The sequence below is a fragment of the Mauremys mutica genome, chromosome 15 (genome assembly GCF_020497125.1).
Source record: "Mauremys mutica isolate MM-2020 ecotype Southern chromosome 15, ASM2049712v1, whole genome shotgun sequence".
NCBI classification, from domain to species: domain Eukaryota; kingdom Metazoa; phylum Chordata; order Testudines; family Geoemydidae; genus Mauremys; species Mauremys mutica.
The window spans coordinates 4,918,056-4,933,676 of record NC_059086.1 but is presented as its reverse complement, the minus strand read 5'-3'; the positions used below and the strand labels follow the sequence as shown (position 1 = coordinate 4,933,676).

The following is a 15,621-nucleotide window of genomic DNA, read 5'->3' as shown; positions in this document are numbered from 1 at the left end:
GGTAACAGCTGATTTAGAACCCATCATTATATATGTATAGTTGGGATTATTTTTTTCCAATGTGCATTACAAAGGAAACAAAGGATAGGAATAAATGGTCAGTTTTCACAATGGAGAGTTAAACAGTGGGGTCCCCCCCAAAATCTGTTCTGGGACCTGTACTATTAACATGCTCATCAATGTTGAATTTCATCTGCCATTTTGTTACCCTGTCACCCAGTTATGTGAGATCCATTTTAAACTCTTGCAGTCAGCTTTGGATTTAACTATCTCGAATAATTTTGTGTCATCTGCAAAACTTGCCACCTCACTGTTCACCCCCTTTTCCAGATCATTAATGAGCATGTTAACAGTACAGGTCCCAGAACAGATTTTGGGGGGGACCCCACTGTTTAACTCTCCATTGTGAAAACTGACCATTTATTCCTATCCTTTGTTTCCTATCCTTTTAACCAGTTACTGGTTCATGGGATAAGAGGGGAAGGTCCTCTCATGACAGCTTACTTTGCTTAAGAGCATTTGGTGAGGGGCCTTGTCAAAGGCTTTCTGAAAGTACCAGGTACATTATATCCACTGGATCACCCTTGTCCACATGTTTGTTGATCCCCTCAAAGAATTCTAATAGATTGGTGAGACATGATTTCCCTTTACAAAAACCATGTTGATTCTTCCCCAACAAAACATGTTTATCTATGTCTGAGAATTCTGTTCTGTAGTATAGATTCTACCAGTTTGCTCAGTACTGAAGTTAGGCTCACTGGGCTGTAATTGCCAGGATCACCTCTGGTGCCTTTTTAAAAAAAATCAGCATTACATTAGCTATCCACCAGTACAGAGGCTGATTTCAGTGATAGGTTACGTACTACAGAGAGTAGTTCGGCAGTTTCATAGTTGAGTTTCTTCAGAACTCTTGGGTGAAACCCATCTGGTCCTGGTGACTTTTTATTGTTTAATCTCTGAATTTGTTGTAAAACCACTTCTATTGACACATCAGTGTGCGATGGTACCCCATACGGTCCCATGGCCTCTGACTGCCAGAAGCTGAGACTGGATGGATCACTTGATAATTCCCCTGTTCTGTTCATTCCCTCTGAAGCATCTGTCACTGGCCACTGTTGGAAGACAGGATACTGGACTGTTAGTCTGACCCAGTATGGCCATTCTTATGTTCTTATTTGTCATCCCAAAAGAATAGCTCTGATGTGGGGCTCTCCCTCGCATGCTCTGCAGTGAAGACCGATGCAAATAATTCATTTAGCTTGCCTGCAATGGCCTTGTTTTCTCTGAGTGCTCCTTTAGCACCTCCATCGTCCGGTGACCCCTCTTGACTGTTGGGCAAGGTTCCTGCTTCTGATGTACTTAGAAAAAAAAATTCTGACAGTTAATTTTTGTGTCTTTAGCAAGTTGCTTCTCAAATTCTTTCTTTACCTGCTTTATTATCCTTTTACACTTACCCTGCTGGAGTTCGTGTTCCTTGCTATTATCTTTGGTAGGATTTGAATTCCAGATTTTTAATTTTGCCTCTCACAGCCTCCATTACTCGGCTGGTTAGCATGGTGGTAGTCTTCTGGTCCCCTTATTGTTCAGACTGGGGCGGTTAAGGTGGGACCACCTTTTTGTATGGACAAAGCCTGACTGGAAAGAAGGTCTTTTGGGCAGGGACTGTCTTTGTGTTCTGCATTTGTACAGCCCCTGGCACCAGGGCTTGGTCCATCACTCGGATGCCTAGGTGCTACCGTAATACACCTAACAGTGTTAAAATGTACCCAGTGGAGTCCTGCTCCAAGGCAGGGACTCTCAGGTGTTACCATAATACACCTAATAGCAATTAGTATGCATAGCGCACGGCACAATGGGGTCCTGCTCCATGACTGGGGCACCAAGGTGCTACCGTAATACACTTAATAGAAATAAATATATATAGCGCATGGCACAGTAGGATCCTGCTTCATGACTGGGGCACCAAGGTGCTACCGTAATACACTTAATAGCAATAAATATATATAGCACATGGCACAATGGGGTTCTACTCCATGACTGGGGGGTGTTAAGGGTCTACCGTTATACACCTAATAGCAATTAATATGTATAGCTCATGGCACAATGGGGTCCTGATCTCTGATTAAGGCTTCTAGATGCTGTGGTTATACAAATAACTAATCATAATAATAGGGCTGCTCTGGGTATAAATTGGGACCAACTTTATCGCCCTGAGTCCTGCCTGGAACCTGAGTGGACTGAGATGGTCAGAAATCTCGCTCTGTTTCTCTAGTCCTAACTCTCAGTCCCCTCTTGCTGTAACAGTCGCTCCAATGTCCCTCAAGGGCGCTGAAGCTTATCCCGGCTCTGTGTGTTTCCTGCTGTTGGCATGGCTGGCTGGGACCCCGAAAGTTGAATCTGGGGTTGGGGTTCCTTGACCTTTGCCGAAAGGATCCGTCTCACTGCTAGAGATATTGCCGTCTCAGGGGGGTCGGTACGGACTGGAGTTGGTTGTACAGCATTCTGCTGCTGGGAAGTGCTGATTCGACCAGAACCTTTTGCCAGAATGTGTCAATTGTTCTCAAAAATTTTGCAGGGAATTATCAAAACAAAACCTACCATCATCTTTGTTCAGTGATTGTACAGCGCCTGGCACAATGGGCTCTTGGTCCATGACTGGGGCTCCTAGGTGCTACTGTAATACATCTAGTAGCAAAAAAATAATAATTACTCCACTTTGGAAGGGCGCTGTTCTGGTCAATTTGCCTGTGTAGACAATCCCTTAGTCTGTCTGGATATGTCTACACAGGAGCCGGAGGAGTAGACGTACCCGGGCTAGCTCTGATCGAGTTAGTGCACTAAATATAGCCATGGACCCGTGGTGGTGTGAGCCCCGAGCATGATCCCTTCTGAAACCCAGTGTAGACGCTCAGGGCAGCTAGCCTCCCCTGCCAGCCATGCCACTGCAGCAACTGTGCTATTTTTAGCACCCTAGCTCGATCAGAGCTGGCACAGGTATGTCTGCTTGAGCTGGGAATTACACTGCTGGCACCAGCCTAGACATACTGCTCGCTTCCCCATCTGCACTTCCCTATCTCACAGAGGAGGGGCTGCGAGGGTACCTGCGTGAAAGATGGCGAGGCACTTGGGTATCACAACAAAGATTGGGAGGGGAGGTCGTTAGGAGCCGTACTATGGAGAGGAACGAGCAATTTATGATGTTGCATGTACGATATACCAGTGCAAAGTGGTGGGGAGAGCACCACCTCCCCAGTTTGCACTGGTGCCCGTGGTGGCACAGGGTGCAGGGGGATGGAGAACTGGGCTCATGCTATCCCGGAGTGTGTGGAACCTGCCGTCTGGGTCAGCCTGAGAGGCAAAAGGCCAGTGACAGCGTCTGGATCCTGACCCCAATGTTCCTGCCAGTTTGGGGGTGTTCTGATCGGGAGTTCCCGCTCGTGGGGGAAGGAAACCAGCTCAGACCCACTCGGCCTCTGAAATGTTCCTTTTTTAAAGTGTAATTTTGTAATTTCTCATAAATGATCAAAATCCAGATGGGCCGTGCGTGTGCCTAGAGTGTAAAATGTGAAATTAACATACCAAGTTAATTTCGTGCACCCCCCCCTTGCCTCAGGTTATCTAAAGAAGGAACATGAGCTCAGGGTTAGAGAGAGAGAGACTCTGTGGTGTGTGCATGTGCGCTGGGGGGGTGGGGAGGAAGGGCTGGAAACCAGGACTCCTGGGTTCCCTCCCTGATTCTGAGAGGGGGTTGGGGTCTAGTAGATTAAATCAATGGTCTTGCAAGTCAGGAGAACTGCTGCTGGGTTCTGTTTTGAGCACTGCCCTGATTCACTATCAACAGGGCGATTCACGTCCCACCGTGCCTCGGTTTCCCCATCTGTAAAACAGGCACAGTGATCCCGGGCCCATTTTTGTGAAGTGCCTTGAGATCCCAGGATAAACCCGAAACATTTGGACACTTACGGGTGCGTGTGGCAGACAAGCCACCAGGACAGCAGCCTGGCAGGAGATGCTGCTCACGGCGGGGTCGGGTGCAACCTGGATTCCTGGTGAGCATCAGACACTGGGCGTCATCGTGGATAGTTCTCTGAAAGCATGAGAAGCATGGGGGTGGGTGGGGTGAATGTTCCTCCATGGGAGCCCCTGATCCAGCTGGGATGTGCCCTGAGGTTGGGGGCGGTGAGTCAGCTGAGACCTTTCCAGCTGAGGCATCTGGCTTAAGGGGAAGAGACAAATAAAAGGCTTATGGGAGTCCTTGCCCCCTTCTGCCAGCGCTGCGGGGGTGAGGCAGCTTCCTCTGTGCTGCTGCCCTAGGGGGGTGGCTGGGAGGAGTGTGGGAAGCTGCAGCCGCAGCATTTGCATCCATGTGGCCGGCCCAGAGTTATACCACGGGGCTCCCCAGGCTCTGCATTGAACACCCCTGTCCCCCGCTCCAGGGCCGCGGGCTCACTGGGTCACGCAGCTGGTTGGAGGTTGAAAATCGTGAGGAGCCGACAGGGAGTTTGCACCTCGGCGAGGTGGCTGGGAAGGATGTGGGGGAAGGGCAGAAAAAGAGGGGAGGCAGCTCGCTCCACCCTCTGTATCCCGAGAACCCCCTTCCTAGCTCTGGGAGGGGAGTGGGGGCTAGTGGTTAGAGCAGGGGGCTGGGAGCCAGGACTGCTGGATTCTGCCACTGACTCACCATTTGACCTCAAACCCAGGAGCAGTGGATAGTGCTTGTGGCCACGCAGCCTTGTTCTGACTCTGTGCATTGTGTGCACGGGGGAGGGGGGCTGTTCAGGCTCTCGTCCCCCTCTTGATCCCTCCTGCAGTTCCTCCCCCCCCAACCTGGCTCACGTGCATCTTCCCAGCAGGAGCTGTGGTGCTTGCTGGTGTCCATGCTAGTCACTGTGCATTTGGTGTATTATGGTAGCGCTGAGGAGTCCCAGTCATGGACCAGGCCCCCATTTTGCCAGCTGCTGCACATTGTTATTGCTATTAGGTGTATTACGGTAGCGCCTAGGCGGTCCCATTGTGCAAGGGGCTGTACAGACACAGAACAGAAAGACGGTCCCTGCCCTAGTCTGATCCCTAAACTCAGGGTTTATTCCCTTGCTGGACACCCCCCTTGGTCTCGCCACTGGCAGCCCTTGGGATGAGGCTGCAGCAGCTGAGCCTGCATCTCCTTGGGCATCATGGTGCCTTTTTAACCCTTTACCCTCCCTCTTAGTCCCTGCCGGCCAGTGACTCTCAAAGCCCTTTGCAGACACAGAATCGGGGCTGGTCTACAGCAGGGACCCTTGTGCAAACTGATGTCAGTGGTTCTCTCCCCCGGGGCTAGGGGTGGGAGGTCTATGCCCCAGCTCCTGAAGTGCGGTTTATGGCCATTAATTATGCTCCCACCCACCCCGGGAGGAGGTGAGCGTTTTTCTCAGGGGGGGAGAAACCGAGGCACAGAGAGGCCAAGGGTCCTGTCCAGGGTTGGGGGTTAGAAACCAGGAGCCCTGAGGTGCAGCTCTGGGCTTTAACCACCAGCCCACGTTCCCTTGGGGGCGGGGGAGGGGGAAAGTCAGCTCCATAATTGTCGAAAGGCTTGGCTACAAGAGGCAGGGTGGCCCAGGGGTTAGGACTCTAGCTTAGGCATTGGGAGACCTATGGGCCATGCCCTGCTCTGCCACTGACTTCCTGCGTGACCTTGAGCAAGTCATTTAGGCTTTCTGAGCCTCAGTTTTCCCATCTTTAAAATGGGGATAACAGCCATTATGGGGTTATGATGATAAATCCATTGAAAATTATGAGGTACCGTAATGATGGGCACCATATAAGTTCCTAGGATAGATGGGTAATTTCCCAGACACTATAGCTATACTGGTATAACTCCCTGGCGCTCTTATTGCAGGGCGTGTGTGTATGTCTGTACAGGATCAGTGTCTCAGTTATACCAAGTAAATGGCAGCTGATTGGGTTTTTTTAAATTAAGCCTTAATGACACCCTTAATTAGTCAGATTCCGTCAGATTTTTCTGTCCCTGGTACCCTTCCTCTTCTGTCCATATGCTGAGGCGGCTTGTCAGCTCGCCGGGAGCAAGGCCTGTAACTTCCCCCCGCGCCCAGGTTACTCCCGGGGGTGTCTGGCCTTAACCTCTCTGTGTCCCTTATTGTTGTTATGGTGGAGGCCCCAGTGAAAACCGGGAGCCCCCGCCTCAGGCCGGATACTGCCCAGATGCAGAGTGAGAGACAGCCCCTGCCCCGAAGGGTTCACTGTATACATTGGCAAAGGGTGGGAGGGGAAACTGAGGCAGGGAGCAGGGCTGTGATACTCAACGCCGCATAGGACTAGAAGCCAGGTCTCTGGAGTCCCATCGTAGTGCTCTGCCCACTGGGCCATGTTGCCTCTCCCCTATGTATTAAATTGCCCCTTTTCACTGGTCCCCCACACCCCTCACCTTTCCTGGGGCTGCCACTGCAACATCACCCTGGAACGCCCCCCTCCCCCCAGGTTACTCCTGGGTGGGGGCCTGAGGAGAAGGGCAGTGGTGACAGGTGCCCATGCTGGGAGTTCCCGTCCACGGCCCCAGGCTGAGGGGTCCCTGGTGGCTGTTGGAAGACTATCACAGCCAAACATCATCCATCCCGCAAATTCTTAGCGCCTGTATGTGACTGGTTCAGGAGGTCGAGAAAACAACTCGGGGGTCGTCCATTCTGGATCTGGTCTTGACCAACAGGGATGAATTCGTTGGGAAGGCGAAGGTGGTCGGGAACTTGGGAGGACGTGATCAGGATCTGATAGAATTCAAGATCCGACAGGAAGGAGGACACGAGAACAGCAAACCAAGGACACTGGACTTCAGAAGGGCGGAGTGCAACCACCTCAGAGAAATAGCAGGCAGGGTCCCATGGACAGACCAATTAGGAAGAAACGGAGTCTAAGGGGGACTGGCAGTTCCTAAAAACGGGTAATGCTAGGTGCTCAGCATCAAGCTGTTCTGATGCAGAGGAAAGATTAAAAAAAGCCACAGGAGGCCAATGTGGCTGCAGAAGGAGCTTCTTAGGGATCTAAAAACCCAAAGGGATACACGCAGGGAATAGAAGGAGGGACATGGCACCAAGGACGTATACCTGGGAATAGCGCGAGCGTGCAGGGGCGAAATCAGGAAAACCCAGGCAAGGAATGAGCTACAGCTGGCAAGGAAGGTTGGAGTCAACAAGACGGGGTCTCTTCAAATACGTCAGGTGAAGAAGAAAGCTCACGGACAGTGTGGGGCCGCTGCTCAGTGAGCTGGGAACGGATGATAGGAAGGCAGAGCTGCTCAACGCCGACCTTGCCTCAGTCTATCACATGTGACCGGACGACTAGTGAAGTTACCACAGACAATAAAGGGGAAGGGAGGCAGATCGGGATAAAGTAAAGAACATGTCACGGATCTTCTGACCAATTCGAATGAAGTCAAATCAGCCGGGCCGGGTGCTATTCACCCAGGGTACTGCAGGAATTAGCTGCAGAAATCTCAGAGCCGCTGGCGATGATACAAACACATGGATGACAGGAGAGGTCCCGGAACGCTGGAGAAGGGCCAGCGTAGAGCCCATCTTTAAAAAGGGGGAGCCGGGGAACTATAGACCCATCAGCCTGACTTCGATACTGGGAGCTACCAGAGCCATGTCGCAAACATTCCACTGGTGAGCGCCAGCAGGCTGAAGGGGTGATCGCTAGCAGCCAGCGTGGATTTACCAAGAACAAACCCTGCCAAGCCAGCTTGATTCCCTTCTTTGCCAGGGTAACTGGTTTGGTGGACAGGGGGAATGCGGCGGACATCATATACCTGGACTTCAGCAAGGCTTTTGACACTGTCCCATGTGACATAACAGCTGGAGAAATGTGGGCTCGGCGGAACTACCATTAAGTGGATACGTAACTGGTTAAACAGCTGCAAACAAAAAGTAACGATTAATGGAACGATGTCGGGTTGGAGGGAGGTCTTGAGGGGGGTTCCCCAGGGATTTGTTCTGGGTTTGGTGTTGTTTGACATCTTTATTAATGCCCTCGGTGTAGGTATAGAGAGAGCAGACTGACCACATTTGCAGGTGACACAAAGCTGTGGGGGGTGGTGCGGGGGGTGCTTGCCAACACTTTGGAGGGTAGAACTAAGGTTCAGAGGAACCTTGATAAATTGGAGAACTGGGCTATGGACAACACAATGAAATTCAACACAGACAAATGGAAGGTGCTTCCGTTAGGGAAGAAAAACCAAACGCACAAATGCAGAATGGGGGGTAACTGGCTTGGCAGCAGCACTGCCGGGAAGGAGCTGGGAGTTGTGGGGGATCCCAACCTCAACATGCGTCAGCAACGCGTGGCTGTTGTAAAAAAAGCAAGTGCCGTTTAGGTTGCATTAACAGAGGCAAGTCCTGGGAGGTGACAGTACCGCTCTGCTCGGCGCTGGTTAGGCCTCAGCTGGAGAACAGTGTCCAGTTTTGGTCACCAATGTATAGAAACTGGAAAGGATCCAGAGGCGAGCGACAGAGATGATCAAAGGGCGGAACACGAGCCGTAAGAGCAAAGGCTGAAGGAGCTGGGTGTGGTTAGTTGGGAAAAGAGGAGATGAAAGGAGGACACAATAGCTGTCTTCAAATACTTGGAAACCTGCCATCAGCAAGATGGAGAAAAGTTGTTCTCTCCTGCCACAGAGGGCAGGACAAGGGGCAGTGGGTTCAAACTACAGCCCAGCCGATCTAGATTAAATCTCCCTCACTGTAAGAACAGTAGGACAATGGAACAGACGCCTTGGGGAGAGGGTCGTTTTCACTGGAGGTTTTCAAAAAGAGGCTGGAGCCATCTGTCTTGGGTGGTTTAGACCCAACAAATCTGCACCTTGTCAGGGGGTTAGACTAGATGACCCTTGCGGTCCCTTCTCACCCTGGGGTTCTGAGATTCTATCCCGTTGAGTGCAATTAAAAGAGCCGACTGGGCGGCATGCATGGGGCAGCCCCACCAGCAGGGGGCATGCTGTCGGGCACTCCCATGGGGGCAATGAACTGGAGAACATAACCCCCCCACATACGCATACTGCTCCCCCTCACACACACTGCAGTAGAGGAAGAACTAGGGAAGAGCTGAGTGATGGTCTAGTGGATAGCGCACTGCAGTGGGAATTTGGACATCTGGGTTCTTGTCCCAGCTCAGCTGCTCATCTTCTCAGGGCCGTTTGTGTATTTAGACTGTCTGTGAGCACTTTGGGGCAGGGTCTGTGTCTGGGCAGCGCCCGGCCCGACGGGGCCCCGATCTCGGTCGCTGTGTGTCTGGGCAGCGCCCGGCCCGACGGGGCCCCAATCTTGGTCGCTGTGTGTCTGGGCAGCGCCCGGCCCGACGGGGCCCCGATCTCGGTCGCTGTGTGTCTGGGCAGCGCCCGGCGCGACGGGGCCCTGATCTCGGTCGCTGTGTGTCTGGGCAGCGCCCGGCCCGACGGGGCCCCGATCTCGATCACTGTGTGTCTGGACAGCGCCCGGCCCGACGGGGCCCCAATCTTGGTCGCTGTGTGTCTGGGCAGCGCCCGGCCCGACGGGGCCCCGATCTCAGTCGCTGTGTGTCTGGGCAGCGCCCGGCCCGACGGGGCCCTGATCTCGGTCGCTGTGTGTCTGGGCAGCGCCCGGCGCGAGGGGGCCCCGATCTCGGTCGCTGTGTGTCTGGGCAGCGCCCGGCCCGACGGGGCCCTGATCTCGGTCACTGTGTGTCTGGGCAGCGCCCAGCCCGACGGGGCCCCGATCTCGGTCGCTGTGTGTCTGGGCAGCGCCCGGCGCGAGGGGGCCCCGATCTCGGTTGCTGTGTGTCTGGGCAGCACCTGGCACGACGGGGCCCCAATCTCGGTTGCTGTGTGTCTGGGCAGCGCCCGGCCCGACGGGGCCCTGATTTCAGGTGTTACTGTAATAATAGTGGTCTAAGATTATTAACCTCTCTGGCAGCTGTTCCCTGCACGATGCAGACCAATAAGTGAATGTGCTGGTCTGTACCAGCATCAGAGGGGACCCCAGAGTCAAAGAAGGGGGCGTTGCTCTCATCTCATGTAGAGGTGAGAGATCCAGTGAGCCTGGTGGTCTCTCCCATTTATTCTAAGGAGAGAGAGATTCTGTGTCTGTGTCTGTCTCCATTGCTTATCCTTGAAGGATACCCCTGCAATCTTAGCTTATGCCCTACATGCTCCCAGCAGAACAAGGAGCAATGGTCTCAAGTTGCAGAGGGGGAGGTTTAGGTTGGATATTAGGGAAAACTATTTCACGATGAGGGTGGTGACGCACTGGAATGGGTTACCTAGGGAGGTGGTGGAATCTCCTTCCTTAGAGGTTTTTAAGGCCCAGCTTGACAAAGCCCTGGCGGGGATGATTTACTTGGGGATTGGTCCTGCTTTGAGCAGGGGGTTGGACTAGATACTGTTATATCCTTGGGGCAGCCTGTGTAGGAAGCAATCACTTGAGGCCAGAGAGCAGACAGCTAACCAAAACCTCCATTTTATTTACAGAAACAGGAGCTCACTCAGCCGGTTGAAACCGGCTGAGCTATCCCTTAATAGTCTAACTCAGTTACCATAGTAACAAAACCCATGACAACCAAATACACAACAGATACCTCCTGAGGTCCCTTCCAACCCTGATATTCTATGAGCAGCTGATCCACCGTTATCTAGGCCATGTGCCTGTGGGCAGCTCCTGTTCTGGGGACCAAGCCTCCTGCCTGAGCAAAGAGCAGGTCTGCATAGCAGACTTTCTTCAGGCAGGGGCATGAAGAGCTGGGATCTGTGACAGACAGCAGTGCCGGCAAATGCCCCTAGCGTAGCTGCAGCTATCCTGGCAAAGGAGGAGCACTCTGCAGTGCTAGTGTAGCTATGCCTGGCGTGAGTTATGGTAGCACCAAGTGAGAGACAATCCCTGCCCCACAGACCTCACAATCTAAGGAGGGGCTTATTTTCCCCATAGAGGCATGGGAAACTGAGGCACAGAAAGGGACTCCCCCAGGGTCACTCTGCAGAGCTGGGACTAGAACACTGGTCTTCCATGTCCCAGGCCTATACTCTATCCACTAGGCCATACTGCCTCCCACAGGGGTCACCCTAGTCTCTCTTCTTCTTCATTATCCCCTAGCCCTTGGCAACAGCAGCTGGGTCTTCAGCAACAGGCGCTTCCTCCGTCCGTGCGTTGGCTCCCTGGGGCGGGGAAGAAAACTGACCCTCTCTCGCCTCTTGTTCCTGTAGGCGGCCTGGCCCTTCTCCAGAGGCAGCCGCTCAGAGACTGCCTGAAGTCGGCCGATCTGGAGCACAGCGCCCCGAGTAAAGATGGCAGCCCCGTTCGGCAATGAGGTGAAGTGCGTTAGCGTAGAGTGGGACTTCTTGCAAGGACTGTTGGTTAAGAATCAGCCGGTGCCCTGGTAAGATGCTGAAGAGGATGGATTCTTTGCACATATACAGCCCCTTCCACCTGCGTGTCTGAAAACACCGTACAGGTGTGGGTTAATAAAGCCAGACAACCCCCCACCCCACCCCGGAGATGGTGTTGTCCTTGAGGGAAACTGAGGCCCAATGAGACGTAACTGGCCCAAGTAACTCTCCTCCCAGAGCTGGACTAGACCCCAGGAGTCCTGGCTCCTATTCCCCTGCTCTAACCCCTAGTCCTCATTCTCATCCCAGCTTGGGAATAGAACCCAGGAGTCCCTGCTTTAACCACTAGACACCACTTCCCCTGCCCCTGAACTGGGAATAGAACCCAGGAGTCCTAGCTCCCAGCCCCCCCTGCTGTAACCACTAGATCCCACTCCCCTCTCGGAGCTGAAAATAGACCCCAGAGGTCCTGACCTCAAATCCTTCTTGCTCAACTCACTAAACGCTTTTCCCCCTAAGTTGGCAATGGAACCCAGGAGTCCTGCCTTCTAGCCCCTGCTGTGCCCCCTCCTGCTGCACCCTTTTCTCTTCCAGCCCCTCCCCGCGGTGAGGATTTTCCCAGGCCCACTTGCTGACAGTCTCTCATCCTGGGGTAGCAGGGACCAGCCTCCAAACATCTGCCACTGAACCGGACTGTCGCTCTGACGCTTTTAAGGGTCTTCCCCACCCCCCACCATATCTCTGAAGGCGGAAACTCTGGGGCTGAAACATCCCACACAAATGCAGCCCCCTCCATTCAGCCACTGGCGGGGCTCCCAGCTGGAGGCTGAGCTGGCTAGCAGCCAAGCGTAGAGCGTTTTCCCCCGGTGTCCTTGGGGAGCCGTCGCTGAGGGCTGTGTCCTCATGGGGAGAGGACCCAGAGCGCTCCATGGTTATTAGCCATTCCGTGAGTCTAGACTTGACGCTAGACAAACAAGTCCCGGCAGCTCCCGGGCCGACTCATGGCCAGAATTGTGTATCCCGCCTCATGGGACTAACCGGAAATGTGCCAGCGACTGCCCCACCCGCTCGTGGGATCCCTTGTCTGATGCCATCAGCCCCACAGCGAGAGCCCCTTCCATTTAGGGATCCCGCCCAGCCACGCCTGGCAGCTGCAACAGTGCTCAGGTCTAGAGCGGAGGGAAAAATTTTCAACAGACTTTTCATGGAGAAATGCAGCTCTCTGTGCTCCAAAACGATCCATGAATTCGGGACACAAATAGCTTCAGCGGAGGGAAAAAGGTGGTTTTATTGCAAAAAACTTTTGTTTTAAAATGCCGTTTCAAATTCAGATTGGCCTTTAAAAAACCAAACACACACAGCCACAGAAGAGGGTGGAAAACACCCAAATCAAAACAAAAAACTAAAATCCCCACAAACAAGGGTAAAAAACACCCAAATTTTAAAAAAAGTCCTCAAACAAAGAAAAATCACAGAAAAGGGTGAAAAACGCCCGAAAACAGCTGACTCAAAACACAATCCTTTCGAGGTGACCAAAAAGTTTTAATTGTTTTGAAAAAAAATTCAAGTTTTTAATTCAACGCAACATTTTTTGGGGAAAAAAACAACATTTGTTTCAGTGGAATCAAACCAAATGTTTTAAAATTTTATTTTATTTTTCGGTTCGGTGCCTGATCTGCAAAACCCATTATTTGCTCAGCTCTGCAGCGGGCTGTGTGGTGGCAGAGATACCCCTCGCCGTGCAGTGACTGTCAGCTCGGGGTTTAAACCTTCAGTGTAGACGTTCCCACTCGGGCTGAGTCCAGATGCTGAGACCCACCCTGTTTTCTGGCTTTCGGAGCCCAGGCTCCGGCTCATGCAGGAACATCTCCACTGCAGTTTGAAAGCCCGTAGCGTGAACCTGAGTCAGCTGCGGGCTTGGAGGTTCAGTGCCATGGGGTTGGTTTTTTGCAGTATAGATGCACCCTTGGTGCTTCAGAGAATACGGTCCCTCTTTGGCTGTGGATGGAAGGGGGGCTTAGTGGGTAGGGCTTCAGGAGACCAAAGTTCAATTCAGTCCCCCTTGAGCGGGGTTGCTTAGGGCAGGCTGCCCCAGGCCGCTGGTTCCCCATCTGTAAAAGGAGGACACCCTTAAGGGGAGGTTGGGAAATCCATGACTCTGAAGGCGTTCCGTGCTGGGGGTACCAGACGCACTATTTTAAAAATTGTGATTTAAAGAAAAAAAAGTGAGGGATTTTTTTTTTAATTTGCTGTGAGGGGGCCGGGTGGTCAGGCCGGGGGTCTGGAGTCCATAGAGCAGACACGGTCCGGGAAGCAGCAGGACCAGCCCACTCTCAGACCCCCTTGCCACGGTGTCTTGTCCAGAGCCAGGTGCAAGGGTTGTCTTCTGCTCCGGTGCCTGGGAGCTAGCAAATGAGAATGAGGGGACTAGCGTTTGGGGTGCTGGGTCCCTGTTCTCCCCTCCAGCGTCAGACCCTCTGAGCATCCCACGGGCCAATACATTCCTCATTTATCCCTTCTGCGCTCCCCAGAGCCCCTGCCAAGTTAGTAACCCTCTGCAACCATCCTGGAAGGCAAATTCTCTTTCCCAGCCTGCCACGTTCAGGCTACTGAGCACCAAGGGTCTGGGCCCTTCCGAAAAATCGGGGAAAAAATTCATCGTGGCTCCACCCACAATGGAAAACGTTCCAAAGCTGCGTTGCGTTGGGGGGCAGGCTGGGTGGCTGCACATTGGGTGGGGGTTGTGGGGGGCGAGGCCAGTGGCAGTGCTCTCTGTGGTGGCTGCGGGGGGGGACCAGTGTTGCCTGGTTGAGTCGGGAAGATGGCGGGTGGGGAGCAGCCCCCCGACTCTCGCGCTCTCTAACCCCGCTCTGTGTGTGCTCCCCCCCCTCCCCTCAGTCTGCAGGCCCTGCGGAAGGAGAAATCCCGCAATGCCGCCCGCTCCCGGCGCGGGAAGGAGAACTTCGAGTTCTACGAGCTGGCCAAGATGCTGCCCCTGCCCGGCGCCATCACCAGCCAGCTGGACAAAGCCTCCATCGTCCGCCTCACCATCAGTTACCTCAAGATGCGCGACTTCGCCAGCCACGGCGAGCCCCCGTGGGGGCTGCGGGCCGAAGGGAGCCCCCCGCCTGGCCCCGCCGGCAAAGGTAAGAGCTGAAAGCTGCGGGGAAGCAGAAGGAAGTGGGGCTCCCCCCACTGTGCCCACCTGCAAGAACCCCCCGGCCCCTTAGTGATCAATGCTGGGGGAAAAAAACCCAATGGATCATGAAGTAAAGAGGGATTATACCCCATCTGCACTGACCCCCATCATCGTGGGATCCGACCCACACACGGCTCCCCGTGGGGCAAGGCAGGGCTGTTGACCTAGCGTGACCCACCCTAAAGGTGTGAAAATCACAGGTCGGGCCCCCAAACATCATGAGATCGGCCAGCCCCAAGCCCGTGAGATTGTTAATATTATCTTTCAAAGTACTAATGGGGGTTTCTCGTCCGTCTTGTGTTCAACCCCCCCTGCCCTGCCCCCCGTGCACCGGTGACACTTACTAGTGCCAGGGCTCGCACTTTTATTAAGCTGATTCTCAGGCCCTGCTTCAGACACGCATCTGCCCCTCAATCAATCCCCCCCCCGCCTCATCGGCTCTGCCCCACATTTGCAATCCGGGGGAGTCGGGTGATTGAGGATCTGGGCCTACGTTGGCACGTCCCAGGCCGCACAAGAAGGAGGAATTGAATCCTGGCTCCGCTAGCATCCCAGCTGTGGCCATTCTTCCCCTCGGCTTTCTGCCCCAGAGAGCTGATAAGCTAAATAGACAAGACAGGCAAAGGCCAGGAGGGGAGAGCGGAGGCCCAAGTTTGCCCATGGTCAGACAGCAAGTCCACGGTCGAGCCGGCAACAGCATCCAGATCTCACTCCAGTGCCCTAGTCGCTGGCTCCGAAATATTACCCTAGAAGAGTCACTTCATTAGCTGCTAGCAGCAGTAGACTTTTATCCTCTGGGTGGACCAGCCACAGCAAATTCGGCCAGCTCCTGGGGGTTCCTGATACGTGCCCAGTGAGGGCATTGTGACCCCCCCACCCCCAGCTCTCCTTGCCCTTGTCCTATCGAAGGGGCATCGGCTGCTCCATTCCGACACATGTGCGCGTTCCCTCGCACCCAGAGCGCACAGAAAATAGCATTGATTAGCCACGCAATAAATCACCATTTAAATAATGCAGCTTCCAAGTGTGTAATTAAGCAAATTAACTGCCTCAGAAGAATACAGGCTTCCAGCGATTT

General features: G+C 53.5%; 1 protein-coding gene across 1 annotated transcript in view; it reads left to right on the top strand.

Moving 5' to 3' along the window:
* NPAS1 (neuronal PAS domain protein 1) overlaps positions 1 to 15,621 on the top strand; it is a 97,886-nt gene that overhangs the window by 10,167 nt on the left and 72,098 nt on the right. The window contains exons 2-3 of the mRNA XM_044987916.1: positions 11,222 to 11,394; positions 14,243 to 14,490. Coding sequence (XP_044843851.1) covers positions 11,303 to 11,394; positions 14,243 to 14,490 — 340 coding nt within the window. The 5' untranslated portion in view covers positions 11,222 to 11,302. The remainder of the gene's footprint in view (positions 1 to 11,221; positions 11,395 to 14,242; positions 14,491 to 15,621) is intronic.